Source organism: Dermacentor andersoni, chromosome 7 (genome assembly GCF_023375885.2).
Source record: "Dermacentor andersoni chromosome 7, qqDerAnde1_hic_scaffold, whole genome shotgun sequence".
Taxonomy (NCBI): domain Eukaryota; kingdom Metazoa; phylum Arthropoda; class Arachnida; order Ixodida; family Ixodidae; genus Dermacentor; species Dermacentor andersoni.
Genome location: NC_092820.1, coordinates 141,240,982 through 141,255,829, shown reverse-complemented (window position 1 = coordinate 141,255,829; position 14,848 = coordinate 141,240,982). Strand labels below are relative to the sequence as shown.

The 14,848-nt window shown below is 46.3% G+C and overlaps 2 protein-coding genes across 2 annotated transcripts in view; one reads left to right on the top strand and one right to left on the bottom strand.

The window, feature by feature from the left end:
* Positions 1-14,848, top strand: part of LOC126533728 (beta-1,4-glucuronyltransferase 1-like) — a 350,896-nt gene that overhangs the window by 117,411 nt on the left and 218,637 nt on the right. The window lies entirely within an intron of this gene.
* Positions 12,163-14,697, bottom strand: LOC126533737 (uncharacterized). The gene is made up of 4 exons (XM_055072295.2): positions 14,561-14,697; positions 13,593-13,653; positions 12,828-12,952; positions 12,163-12,325 (listed from the first exon to the last, which is right to left on the bottom strand). Exons 1-4 carry the CDS (start codon positions 14,619-14,621, stop codon positions 12,258-12,260), a joined length of 315 nt encoding a protein of 104 aa, XP_054928270.1. The 5' UTR covers positions 14,622-14,697; the 3' UTR covers positions 12,163-12,257.

The window sequence follows — 14,848 nt, the reverse complement described above, 5'->3', positions numbered from 1 at the left end:
TGGATGTGCCGTTTGTATAGTGCTCGGTGTGCCGTAGCGCGTGGGGACAGCTATAGTTTCGGATTACGTGCGCATGCGCCGTGGCGCCACGCTCAGTGTGCGGGAAGTACAAAGCACCTTATTCACGTTTTCACACGAAGCTCCCACGGTAGACTTATTCGTGAGAGCAAGTATACTGAAGCAAAATCCTGATGCTGGACATATTATTAGCGAAGACGTTGCATCAATGACAGAGTGCTGTAGTACTTACGAACGAAAAGCTTCCCGAATGCGACCCCTGATCCTCAACGTCCCTCTTTAACTCTGCAACCGAATTCGCAAAGCTTTTCAGTCGCAAGTTTTCTTTACTATAGGCCGGCAGCCTTCATAACAACGCGTCCTGCATCAGGATTGGCTCAAATTCGCTCGTACGAACAATTCTAGCGTAATAATTTCTTTTCTATTCTTTTTGTAAGAATACGAGCCGCCTTGTTATTCGCCCGGTCCTGCTTTAGTGCGTGGTCAATCAGTGCGATAAGGGAGGCCTCGTTTATACGTTCAAGACCGTTAAACATATATATTCTTTTTATTTCGTATCAAAAAGTCATCGCTTTTTCAGACTAAATTAAAGAAAATATAGTTTTACTTGACAGTTTCACCAAGGCGATATCTGTACTTGCCTGCACAACTGATCTCACCGAAGATAAAGAAAATTAAATTACTGGATTGCGTCTCACCAAGACGAGACCTTCTCGCGTGAGCAAGCGATAAAGCGCGTGGCCCAGTGCGAGCGGCGTTGTTCTGCTGATCTGGAGAAAAGGTCGCGTGTTTGAATCCCGGCTGCGGCGGCCGGATGGCAGTGGAGGAGGAAATGCAAGAAGAGAAAAGACAAAGGCAGTGTATTGTGCGTGTACAGTGTATTTAACGTGCCTAGGGCGCACGTTAAAGAAGACGACAAAGTCGATATCAATTCCTTGACCACGCTTACGGACTTCCAGCACGATAAGCTCCACGCTGTGCAAACTGCTGGACGTTAGACCAGACGATGTTGTTTTATTAGCAAATGGTCGGTCTGCCTACCTGCATTTCTGTGGCGCTCAGTCTTCGAATATTGATCACTCGCATACAGCAGCTGTATGTTGACCACCTCTGCCTCTGCCTCTTCTTTCTTTTTTTTTGCTTTTATTTTTTTTATATATATGGCTTCTGTGGGCAAGTAGGGTAGTTTTCCTTTTTCGGTGCCGCGAGGGTTGAAAAGTTGTTCCTCGCTTAGTTCGAAATTAGCGAGAAAGGTAATAAAAAAAGAGGGATAATTGCTAAATGAAGCACGTATAGGCGCATACCCGCGGGGACATGCGAGAATACGGCCAAAGTAGAGAAAATGCGTAAAAAGAAAGAAAGAAAGAAGGAAAGAAAGGAAGAAAGAAAAGACAGACAAAGGAAAAAAAAACAAGCGAAATAATTTAGCTACATACGTATGTGTGAAAGCGGGTGTGCGCCTTTCACACATGAAATGGAAAGACAAAAAAATGAGTAAATAAACAGGAAATAAAAGAGCAGGCAAGGTCTTGAGAGAGAGAGAAAAAAAATTTAAGCGAATGGAGATGAGACCTGCAAGAAACCATTTCGTTGACCACAAAGCAGCGTTGAACGGGAAGCACGCATTTTCCTCTATACACGTAGGAGAGTGCGCGTTTCAGAATATGCGAAAGACAGCTTCGCTCGGCGCTTCTGAGAGAGAGCTCGTGTGCGCGACTGGCCCAGTAGTGCGGCCGAGTTTGTGAATGCGTCCGCCCCGCTTGCCGCGACTCGCCATTCACGCAGCGAAAGCAAGCAGTTCGCCCCCCGATTTTTCAGTTCCATTGCGTTCTTGCTTGTTGGTTCTGTTTTTCTTCTTTCTTTCTTGAAAGTCCGGACGCCGCTTCTGTCTCGATGCGCCCCTCCTTCCTCCTCCGCCTTCTCTCTCACTATTATCCGCGCTTCTGTTCTATTCTTTTTTTTTTTTTAAATATCTTTTGCAGAAAGCTCAACCGCACTAACTTCTGAGCTAGAATTGTATACACGCGCTCACGCAAGCTTCTTCATGTATGAACATTTTTTTTTTGGTTGGTCTGTCGGTGAGAGTTGCGCACTCGTATTCAGCGCTTTCTACCGTTCGGTGGTTGTATTGCAGGCTTTTGCTTGCCGCCCTATAGTTTCGTTTTTTGGTTTTGCTATGATGCTTGCTTTCTACGCTTTTTCATTTTTGCTCCTGTAAAGTGGCTTTGCCGCGGGAGGGAGGGAGGGATGTTTATTCGTAGTTGTATGTATCTCCCGACATCCTGTTGAGATGTAGATTTAGAACCACGCGAGGTACGTTAAGACGGCATTTTGCTGAGTACCTGTTGATATGTAGATTTAGAACCTCATGAGGCACGTTAAGACGGCATTTTGCTGATCTATCTAATTGGTGCACGCCGGCTGCTTCGAACACTGCAACGTTCGTTACACAGGGACGACAGCGGTGTTTTTGGTTTTCCTTGTCTGTCGTGCCTGTGTAGCGTTGTGCTTACCGTACCTGTCGTGTGATGTAGTGGAACGTACCCACCCTGGCGTATTGGCCACTGAAAGGTGTCACGAACGAATAGCCTCGTTTCTTTGCCAACCTTTCCCTTCTTCATTAAGAACCACCTCTCTTTCTGTTTGGTTCACATGGGCGTTGGGCACCAAACAGATCGTGATTGATTTGTTCCGATAAAATAGGAGATGTTGACAACTATTTCATCGCCGGCTTCTCCGGAACCGACGAATTATTCAATGATTAAGTGATGGTAACGCTAGGTGAAGTGATAAGAGTTCCGGCACCAAGAGGCTCATTTCGCAATCGTGCTTAAAAGCGACATGCTGAGCGAAAAATGCCGCAATAGAACGGCGTGTTTTGCAGCTTCTACAATTGGACACAAGTCAGTCGATGATGTTGTTCCAATATTGAAAATAAATGAAGAGACATACACAAGGGAATGCTTTGAAAGGTGATATGAAAGGTGTTGCATTCGAAAGCGAGAGAAAGAAAACAATAAGGAGAACAATACAAAAGAAAAACTTTTAGATTCCATATTTTTCGAAGGAAACTTTTGGGACCGTTTTTTTTTTCGTTTTAAAATATATTTTGATTTCCTTGTTTTGATTGCAAATCATGTAAGGCCAAGTTCAGGCCTTTCCTTTCTTTTCTTTTCGTAAGTCTGCTGTTTCTGTATAGAATACAGAGGTAAGCACTTGCTCATAATTTATTTACTGTGAACGTAAGAGGTGTTGTTTGGCGAGATGGTGACCATCCGAGGCTGACTTTTTTCTATAACACCGTGGAGTGTGCTATCCCGGGAACTCGGTCAGATTCCTTTGAGGTGCTTTCTTTCTCTAAACATACAGTACTTGGGGGACGTCTACACCATTGAGTTGCAGTGGATGATTGTTCTCACATCGAATTACACGCAGTGGAAGGCCACAGGAATGAAAATAATCGCATGAAATCTCGTAAGAACACACTAAAGTTTAAGAGAAAGCTTTAGCTCGGTGCTCCTATCTAAATGCATGTAAAAGAAAAATTCGTTTTTCTCGGCAACCACTGCACCAAACTTGACGAGGTTTGTGCATTTAAAAGAAAAACTTAAAGCCTAGTGACTGTTGGTTTCGAATTTTCGATTTATATCCTAAAGTTTTATTAAAAATTGGCAAAAATCATAAATTAAAAAAAATCGATATTATCAAGTTTACAACTCCGTAACTCAACAACAAAAAACTATACTACAATTCTGTGAATTGCATCTAATAGCACATCTAAAGCGGAAAAAATTGATATGTTACACATTAATATAAAAAAAAATTATAATATGGAAATACAGCTTTTGCAGAACCCTTGTAACGAACGTAACAAATTCACGTAAGATGTAAAATGACAGATCGAATTTGTGCGCTTTCAATGATCTAATGGATGCCGTTAACAGAACCGCGATATCTGATCTTGATGCAGAGCTATGAATTTGTAAACTTCGTGCTTCTATTTTTTTCAAGCGGTCGAATATTTGAAAGTCTTTTTAACAAAATTGAAGCCCTAAATCGAAATTTCGATTCTAACAGTCACTAGAATTGAACATTCTCTCTCAAATACAACAACTTTCATTAAAATCGGTCGAGGGGTTATCTCAGAAAAAAAACGTTTTTGCCTTTTACAGGTATTTGAATAGGCCGCGTCGGAGTTGGGCCCGAGCTAAAGCTTCCTCTTAATCAACTCACATAAGTAAGTAAAACGGTCTCAAAAGAGGTTCAGATGAAGTCAGCTTATTTGTGGCACATTTGACGCGTTCATTGTCCGGCCCGCAATGACATGCAATCTTCTGTCTGTTTTTTTTTTTTCTTATTAAACCTATGCGGGCGAATCGGAAAGTCTTTGTCGCTATTTTTTTTTAGCCAAACTATGGCTGTAAGTGCGAAGCCAACACATCCGTTCCCAGCTCTTATCTGCCAGCAGCTCCACGGCACGGCACTGCTGTCAGTTGTTGACGGTGGCGGTCGTGCTTCACACGTCCACGGAGTACGAGCAGCGGAGTGCGATTCGTCTTCTATGGAACAATTGACGAATGCCCAGCGAAATCCATAGGGAAGTGCAGCCCACGTATGGGGAAAGGTGTCCCGCTTTGAGCAGTGTGAGCTGGTGGCGTTGCGAGCTCGCAAAAGGCTGTGAAGACATGCATGTGACAATGAGTGCTCGGGGAGGCCGCGTGCGTCGCTGACTGACGACAGCATGGCACAGGGGGCATCTCAGATTTAGTGCTGCGGTGGGACGTATGTCTAAACCGGTGTGGGGGACTATGTGAAGAAATAACGTAAGGTACATAGAATAGTACGTATATATGTAATTACCTCCACGCACCTTATTTCGGCTGATAAAAAGTAAGGGGCAAGGACTTTCTGATTCGCGCTCGTACATAGAAGCTGAAGCTTTAGGCGCGTGCTTCCACGAATGCAGTAAACGCGAGATCTCGGGCGTTCCGAGCGCCAGCAGCGCATGGAAACGAAGTTATATATATTGCGCTCTGGCGGCAGCTTCGCGAAGGCGGATCACACGGTCCGTTGTTCTCGCATTAAGGAGCTTCGGCAGCTTCGGGTTACCCGTGCCGTCCGCGTCGACCTCTATTCGTTGCGCGCTCTGACCCGCGAGGATGCATCCATTCACCCGCGATCCCATAGGGCCGCGCACGCGCGCACGTTCTGGCTTTTTTCAGAGCTCGGGCGGCTACTTACGCATGCACGCTTAGGGATCGAGGACCATTGAAATGCAGATTCAGCGTGCCTTGCACTGCGCTCCGCCATGGCGCGGCGTCGGACTCCTCTTACTTTTTTTTTCTTTTGTATCGCTTTCAGCGCGAGCGCGTCTTGGTGCTCCTTGCGGAGCGCGCTTAAGCGGATTCGGGTTTTTCCTTAAACGGATTACGGGATCCGAGCCCGCGAAACCCCCCTTTTTTTTTTCTCCGCCGAAACCCGGGGTGGCGGCCGCCCGCGGCCCACGCGAGGCTGAAGTGCGTTGCTAAACTTAACAGCCTCGCGAGGGCGGCTCGAGTCGAATTGTTTCTCGGGTCTCCGGCGAAATTGCTGATCTCTCGTCTCGTCCTCTCTGATATCCGCGCGGATGCCTGAAACGCGCGACTCCCACCCCCCTCCCTGGAGGAAGTTCGGGTTTGGTGCAGTGTCGAGAATCCCACATGGTGTACGCGTATTCTTTGTCGTCATTATTACAATTATCGCCGCATTAATGATATTGCTCGTTACCACCATCAACCTATATAGCATTGATCGACGGGAGAATCAAAGTGTGTCTCTGTGGTAAACTCTTAGCGTCGCCTGCAATGCGCGTCGTCTGTCCTAAATTGCCTGCGAATTTCTGAATTTTGTCCGTTCGTGAAGCGTCGGATCAGTGACTGTATGGGGCTTGGTGCATTCGAACACGAGGTCGTGGGTTCGATTTCAAACCGCGACGCCCATTTCTATAGGTGCAATATGGCCACAAAAAAAAAGAACTTGTCTACCGCTCTTTGCGTACACGTTAAAGGAAACCTAGTTAGTCAAAGTTAATCCGCAGTTATTCAACACGGTATCTCCAATAGCCCGCTCAGGACGTTGCAGCTGATACTATAACTTAACGTTTCAGAATGCCTAAAGTGCGGCATTCAGAGTGGCAGTATTTTCTTAATATAAATTTAACCTAATTTAGTCCTGTCTCTACCTAGTTCTATGTCGTCCTCGGACTCTAATTTCCATTTCCCTAGGAACTGATTAGGTTTCTCTGAGTTGATCCTGGTTTATGTGTGCTGCGCATCACGGGAGCCATCCGACTCTATTTCAACCGCTTAGTCTAAACTAGAATATAATTTGTATACAGTTAGCCCGTGTCTGCTTTTTTAAGTAAGTCCGTCATGGAATCCACATTAAGGGAATTATCCGCAAACCTTAAGGGAATCTGTCAGTGAATCCGCATTTAGGGAAATACGCAACCATTAAAGGCCCACGTGAGGGAGTACACATTAAGGAATTCTGCACACCTTATATGGAATGGTTAATGTAATCCAGATTAAGGGAATCGTCATAGGGAATGCACATGGGTAGCAACCAAATTGCACACATACAAACACAGAACGCCATTTTGTGCGTACGTGTGTTCTTGTGTTCGACCATATGTCTTATTTTGCGCCGAGAAATAACGTCCTTTATAGATGTCACCAGCTTACCAAAGAACAAATACTGTTGAACTATCATTCTTGTACCTTGTGTTCTCTCCGTTTAATATTTTGTGGTTCCTCTTACCATCTGTGTATAGTGTTCATTCGAAAAGAAAAAAGGTATTGCTGTTAGAATGATGTATACCGTAAGGCAGGAAAGAAGAATCACGTGTTAAACATCTTACCTGACATGTCGTCTCAGCGAGGCGTGTAACCAGCAAGTGTTCGGGCTATAAAAAAATAGAAAAGAGAGGGGAGAGAGAAAAAAAAGTGTCCAAGCAGAAGAAAGCGGGTGACAAATCTCGTTGGCTCGATTCAACACCCCTCCGCCTTGCACTTTTTTTCCTCTTTTGTATGAAAAAGGAACGCGCGGTCGATAAAACCAGCGTGCAGAGAGCGAACATCGATGACAACGTTTTTGGAGACACGCGGTCGACCCCGGTCCTGGCTTGCGTTCGCAGACCGTCTTCGAAGTATCAAAATCCACTCGACTGGAGAGCACCGCAAGCGGCTCGACCCATGTGTCGTGCAAACATACTAGGATAAAAGGAAATAAAATAGAAACGCGGTCAAAGGTAAACAAACAAACAACCTAGCGCGAACCCGGCCAAACAAAACGAGAGCGCGAGGGAGCAGAAAACAGACGACGAAGCAGACGACGTCAAAAGGAGCGAGATTGCTGCTCTTTTGTCGTCTGCTGTGTTGATCCCGGTCGTCGCCTGCGGCGTCTGTTGGCGCGAAGACGAGTGCGTTGTACTCTTCGGTCGGCGTCGAGGTTTTTTCTCTTTCACCTCTCGTATATATCTCGTGAAAGCGCCCTCGCTTTTGGAGCAACCGGTCGCCAGTGGGCGGTGGTATAAGAACGCATTGTCCCCGTAGACCATACCTAACTTGCTCGTGTGTTCGCCCCTTTGTTATACTACCTGATCCAACACACGTTTAGCTTGTCCGTGAACTGTTGCTGTTTAGGAAATATTGGCAGTACCAGTGATCGGGATGGTGGTGGTGATGATGGTGATGATTATCGCTGCTGGCCCCTCCTTTGAGGGGGGAGGGCGGGGCGAAAAATGGTCACTGAGCCCGCGTAAGCAAATTATGCGTTCCCTTATCTGTTGTAATCTAGCATTCTGGCTATCTCAGTTTTATCTTGTAAATTTATGCATCTCCTTTTGCGATCCCGTTCCCATTTATTCCCCAATTTATTTCCTTCTTCGGAGAATCGGAGTCCTGTTGGCGCCACCTTGTTGCAACCCTTAGGTTACGTTGAATTAGAATACCATTGACCATGTTCTATACTTTCTTGCTGGTGTTAGGACATTGGCAGCAAGAATAATTAACATGTTGCGGCTCTATTCTTTCCCCCTTACCGCTGCTTTCGTCGGACAGCCGTAAAATGACCATGTAATACGCATGCTTTACGCGCACTTCTAACGATTAAATTATACGGATTGCCACAAAACGTATCGGCCATGTTCAATGTCCTTGTGCTTCGAGTTGCCGATTGATTCGTCTTCGCTCATCGACGTGCTAGCTTGTATGTTTCGGATCGATCTTTCCGGTCTTTTTTTCATATCGATTCGACGTTTTGGCTATTACCTGCGCATTTCTTGCATACAATGACTCACCCCCTGCGATAAGTGCTACGCATCAGAACAATCACTGTTTAGCTCAGATGGCACAGGAAGCACCTTTAAAATAGGCGTTCCTTTTCTGGGTCGACACCCCCCCGTATCAGGGCGAATTTTCATTTTGCTGGGAAGCTTTGCCTTCAAAGAACCTGCACGGGTTTCCCTCTGTAGCCTTGTGCTATACTTGCCTGTCGACGACAGTCGTTTACTTTTCTGGGCACTTTTGTCCCGCGCTAGCGCACTTGTTTCTGCCACATCGAGGTGGGCAGAAAACGTGGCCTTACGATTATTCGTTTGGTCTCTCCACAGGTATCTGCTTCTCACTCTCTGTATTCTTTTTTTCTTTTCCGGACTTTAACCGACACGAAAGTGTCATGTGTGTGTGTGAAAACATTTATTGGAGTGAGGTCTGGAGGCTCGACTTCTTAAGTCAAGGCGGGCCGCTCCCACGTTGGCACTGTCAGGCCAAGCCTTTCAGCGACATCATGGGCCCTCTGGACGGCCCTTAGTTGGTCCTGAAACAATGGGCTTTGAATCCTTTTCTCCCACTGTGTCCATTCTTCAACGAGGTTGGGGAGAATCGCGGGGCACCCCGCCAGCATATGTCCGATTCCAATGATGCCATTACAATCGTTGCAGTCCATCTTAATCTCCCTCTCTGGATATATTTTATTAATGGTGTACGGTATGCTGCTTTCCCAATTTCGTGCCACGAACGTGTGTTCGGGAAGGCTGTTGTCAGTCACCGCGTCTCCGTATCACCGTGTGCAGGCTAAATAGCTGCACGTGCCAAAGCAACTTCGTCTTGGACAAGTTAGTGCTTAGGCTTACTGAACGTTCTGTTCCTGGCGCTACGTAGAAGAACACGAAGCAGGGGAAACAGGAAATGTGCGAGAGACAGAGAAGTGGCCAACCATGCATCGACTGTTTTGCTATCACACAGCTACAAAAAGGATGAAGACTTACACGCATGTGCAACAAGAACGGGTCAGATTGTGTTAGTGACGCATGGAATACGTTGTTTACTTCGAAAATTTCATTTTTTTCGAGAGGCAGATTTCGTGAGGCTGTGTTTCTACGTCACGCCGCTACAACTTCAGCTCATGCAACCGTGATATTTACCGGGAAACGCTTGCGGCGAACGCTATGCGCGAAGGCGGGCTTTCTGGTTCCTTTTCTGTCTTTCCTCAGCACGGCCGGCGCCGCCTCTGCCGCGGAGGCGAGCGCTATCTGTTGGTGCTGCAAGGAAACCAGCGGCGCATTCGGCGCGCGCCTTCCGCTGTGATTGGTTGAGTTTTTTTGGCTACGGAGACGAAGAAATACCGCGATCCAAGTCATGTACAGCTTCGCTATAAAACGTAGAGAAAGTACGTTGGTGAGGTTGTACAAGGAAAACGAACCGGACAGATTCGCTGACTGTCCTGTTCGTGTCACCTATTGTGCCGTTGTCTGCGCTTTACGCCACGTAGGAAGGAAGACCGACGACCCCAGTTTGGAACTCTCGCGGAGAGAAAGAACGGGCCAAGGCTTTAAAGCGAAGCGCATTCGGTAGCACGGCATTTGTCGAGATATCGCGTTGTTGGCTCTTCAGCTCCTCTCTCTCTCTCTCTTTCTCTTTCATCCCTCTCTTCCTTCATTTTTTCCCCCTCTGTGCCGGTTCTGAGCTTCCAGCATTAGTCTTCATGAGCTTTGTTTCCTTTTGTACGTTTTTTTTTCTTTTTTCCGCCATCGCATTTCAAAAACGCAGCGAGTGTCACTTCTTTCAATATCGGCGAGACCGCGCACGTCGGGGGGTGAAGGGGTGGGGGGAGGGGGGTGTCTTGTCTCGCGTTATTGCGTGTGCTCTGTCAATTGCACGTCATTTGGATCTCTCGGCTCTGGGCGCTTTGCCTCGGAGATGGCGTCGGGTGCTTCCAAATCGAAAACCACCCCGTGAACTATCTTGGAATGCGCTTTGAGGTTCTGAATAAAAGTGAAGAAAAGGGGAAACGAGTGGGGCAGGGGCTGCAATCGGGGACCTCAGGGGGTTTGCTACCGCTCCAGTGCTAAAAATTTTACACCCTTAAAAGGGAAAAATTCTCTAAATCTATCTGTAACTCACGCTTATACACCTTTTTCGCTGTGAGGGTGTCAGTTATACGCATACTTACACCCTTTTTCACTTATAAAGGTGTACATTATTACACCCTTTACGGTTATTACACCCAACGGCTCCGGCTAGAGCCGGAGCCGTTGCACTATCGATCGACAACGTTCTAACATACTCTCAATTTTGTAAGACGCAAGGTCCGGCGAGGCATTCCACACTGGAGCGACGCGGGGTTTTCAACCTCTGGCATAGCGATTCAGCGTCCGCGGAAAGTGATGTAACCCGAAAATGGCAGAGCCGAGTGACCCTCTCCAGGCTTGTTTCGGTCATACAAGTTTTGCAACTCCTTTTCGGCTTCCGGGCATTCCTAGATGGGGTTGCGTAGGGTAGAGGAAAGATAGGATAGATATGTCGATAGACAGATAGGATGGATATTTTGAGCACGCCCTTCGACTCGGGATGGTGGCGGATCTCACCAAGGTCTTCAAGGCTTTACCCCTATTCTACGCTTATTATTGGCTGTTATTCCTTAAAACCCTTAAATAACAGTGGAAAACAATTTAAGTGCTCACGATATGAAAAGTGGCGTAATTTCGCTGGAGCCGCTCTTTACGGGCGGTGAAGTTATGCGTGTGCGACACCATTGCAAGCCCTACACTTTGTGGTAAAGCATTTAAATGCGTGAACATTTCTATGCCGACTCACCCAGAAAAATCATCTGTCCGTCTGTCACATAACGTGTGATTTCGCTGCCTAAGAACATGCTTTATTAATAAACATAAACTAAATAAACAGAATGAAATGAGATAGTTATAAATGTAAACAGTGAGTTGATAAGAATGATAGGAGTCACGAGGGGCTATAGGTCTCTGATCGCGTTTGATAATGGTTCGGCGCGGATGGGTGAGGTGCTGAAAAGACATAAGGGCTTTTAATGGCCGGAGCAATTCTGGTGAAGTTGATCAGGACGCATAAGGTTTGATAAGAGTCCGATCATGTTTGACAAGGTCGGTAAGGGTTGATAAGGGTCGGATCGGTTGTGGTGAGGCTGTTGGCCGATAAGGGTTGATAAGGGTCGTATCGAGTCCTATAAGCATGATAACTATTCATAAGGGTTGATAAGGGTCGGACCATTGCCGATAAGGTTGATAAGCACAGATAAAAGTTCATAAAACTCACATCGTTTCTGATAAGGTTTATAACTGCCGATAACGGTTCATAAGGGTCGGATCGAGTCCGATGAGGCTGATGAGGTTTGATAAGGGTTCATACCCGTCGAATCAACAGCCAAAACAGATTAGAAAGCCAATAAAGCATGCATTTAATGAACCTTCTCCTGTTTCGTCAATCACGGTGAACAGCACACGTCGCGTCGTTGCTTACGCATATGCGTAAGCAACGACGCATATGCTTACGCATATTTAGAATACTCCGCTGTAGTTTCTGCATAAAGTTTAAGTGTGTCAGAAATTATGGCGAAGCCGCGTATGCCGCATTCGCGTGAAGTCGCACCCGCTTATACTTAGATACGCAGAGGGGCGCTGGCGTAACGCTAAACAACTTTGCTGTTGGTGCCAGCGCATAGTTCGCCCTTTGCGTGAAGGTGCCACTATGTTTTTTAATTTGGATACACCTGCGAAGGCTTATTCCAGAGATCTCACTCTGATCCCCTTTATTGTGTTAACTCTTCTACATTTAGGTGAAGGAGCACTCCTAACCTAATAAAGTATTTATTTATTCATTCAACGGTGTCTCTGACGCTCGCTATTCCAGGACGCCCGGAAATTTAGTCCCGGTCTTGTCGTGTCATCACTGTTTTGGTCTTGACTTGGGCCTCCCCTGGCCCCATGGTTTTCGCTCACGTTGTCTCAGGGGTCCTGAGAAATAAAATTTAAAAAAAGAAAGAAAGAAAGAAAGAGACAAAGAAAGAAAGAAAATGAACTTATCGTATAGCTCTGTCATTAATCAAGGCTACTTGTTTGCGACTAAGTACGTTCACGAGAGCATAATCTTTTTTAAACGTACACATTCTCCATACACTGAGTGGTAACTGTTTAGCGGATGTTCGAGGACAATGTTTGGTTTTAAGTATTGGGTATTTCCTTACTTTTTCATATCTAAAAAGTTAGAGCTGCCCGTACATATGTAGCCCGACGCTCCTAATCTTAAACTGCCGCATGAAGTTAAAGTACGGGCCTTAAACAGTTAACAACACCAGTCGAAATCATTCTGGAGCCCGCCAGGGCGGCGGTACTTGTAGTCCCTGTGAGGCTTGAGAACGTTTAACCACACCAGTGTGTGATAGATAATCTGAAATCGGATTTCCTTGCACTTTCCCTGCGTAGTGTGGCGAAGTGTCAGCGTAGCTGGGTGGCGTACCGAGTTCGACGGGCTTCATCAACGCTTCCTCGTAGTCGTCCGAGCTGTTTGTGATGTCGGGGACCCTCTCTTCCGGTTTTACGTCCCTGCCCAAGTTCCGGAAGTCTGGCGTCGTACCGCTGAGACTTAGGGGCGGGAAGAGATTGCAGCGGGAGCGAGATTGACTTTATTACATGGCGAATTACGTACTGTGTATACATTGTTTAAATTAGCGAAACAAAGAAAGCACTTGCTGGCCCACATTCACTCTAGCGTAATCACATTCACTCACTGACTCACTATGCTCGCTCACCCACGTCCAGTCAAGCGTAATCTCTGTGACTTACCCACTCACTCACCCACGCTAACTTCAACATAACCACTCTCACTCGCTCACTAGCATTCGCTCCTTCACCCAGTAACACTCGCTCAGCTACATAATCTGTAGTGCATTTCACATTGACTCACGCAATCACTCACCAAAGTTCGCTCAATCAGTAACGCTTGCGCACTCACATTCACTCTAAACGTGTTCGCTTTCACTCAGTAACACCCGCTCACCCGCACTCTTAACGTAACGTGATCACTTTTGCTCACTAGTTCACCAACGCCTGCTCACTGGCCGACGACCGCGTGCAGGTATTTGATATCAGAGTTAGTTGCACTCATCCACTCGTGCCCTTCGACAAGCATGCTCACGTGCTCGTTCGTTCTCTCGATATTACGTTGTTTCAACCGTTCATGCATTCACACATCCGTAATAAGCGCTCGCCTTTGTTGGCTTACATTTCTCTGTAAGGCAGCAGAGACCTCTTTGCTCGCTTGGCAGCTCCGTCATTACCCTGGACTTGGAAACGAAATGCTGCCGTTACGTAAGATCGTACACACGTGTCTCAGGGCCCCCTGGTGTAACGCATATAAATCTCGCCTGTTTGGCGAGCTTCCTGTACCTCAGAGTTTCCTTCAGCTGACTTAAAAAGCGATGACAGGCACGACGAATGACTAAGGGTTTGCAGCAAATGATTGAGAACTTCAACCGTCAAAGTCTAAAAGTTCAATATTGCAAGTTTCATACACGCCTCACATCCAAGAATTCCATATAAACACATGTGTGTGCCCCATATAAATATTCGCATGTTCTCATGTTCTATCGTACGCCCCGGGCGTATCCAGTGTCATCGCAGTACGAACTTTTGCAGGGTCACACGTAAAAGCCCATTTTGTCATAAATTCGTTTCCAATCACTAGAGTTTTTTTTGTTGGTACCAGGAGGCCCACGAATCGGGCACAGTGCATCTAGAACCTAGCTACACGTCATCTTGTCAAGTGACTTAGTTTACTTCCGCAAAAACTTTGCCGCGCTGTGCAGCTTGGCGTCACGTAGGCTCATGTTTTGAAGGGACTTAGTTTCATTTGAGAAAAAGCTGCACCGCACGACGTAGCTACCCTCATGTTTTTAAGCGGCCTACTTTGTTTTGACAGAAGGTGTAAACGCTTATCTGAAGTGGCTTCTTCTTGACAAAGCTTTTGCGATGTACTACTTTTCTCGAAAGAAACTAAAAAGCCACAATTAAGGCGAGTGCAGATGAGTCCCGGGCTCAGCCATCTCACACCCGTGTAAACCAGGAAAATCGGTTTCAGTATCTTTTCTTAAATGGCTTATTTACTTGGCTTATTTAGTGGCTTATTTATTTACGACAAAGGCTGTGCATCCCGACACTGACTGGCGTGATTCACGCGACGAAATGGCTCACCATCGCCAGGAGTGACGAACAACGTTGAGACGAATGCGAAGACGACGACTCGCAGCGTCATCCCCTCCGTCGGAAAGTCTAAATAGCTGTGTTTCTTTTGCGATGAGAGCGTTAACTGTGCAGCTGTTCATCCATGTGTCGACCAGAGAATCGCATATGCGTTTCAACTGAAGTTTTCTACGCGTCGTTATAATTTAGCTTGTTTCGGACCATCTGGCCACTCACTTTCTTTACAGTCTTTCTCCCGTCCTCACTTTTTTCTCGATTCAGTAGACAGACGCTTCTATT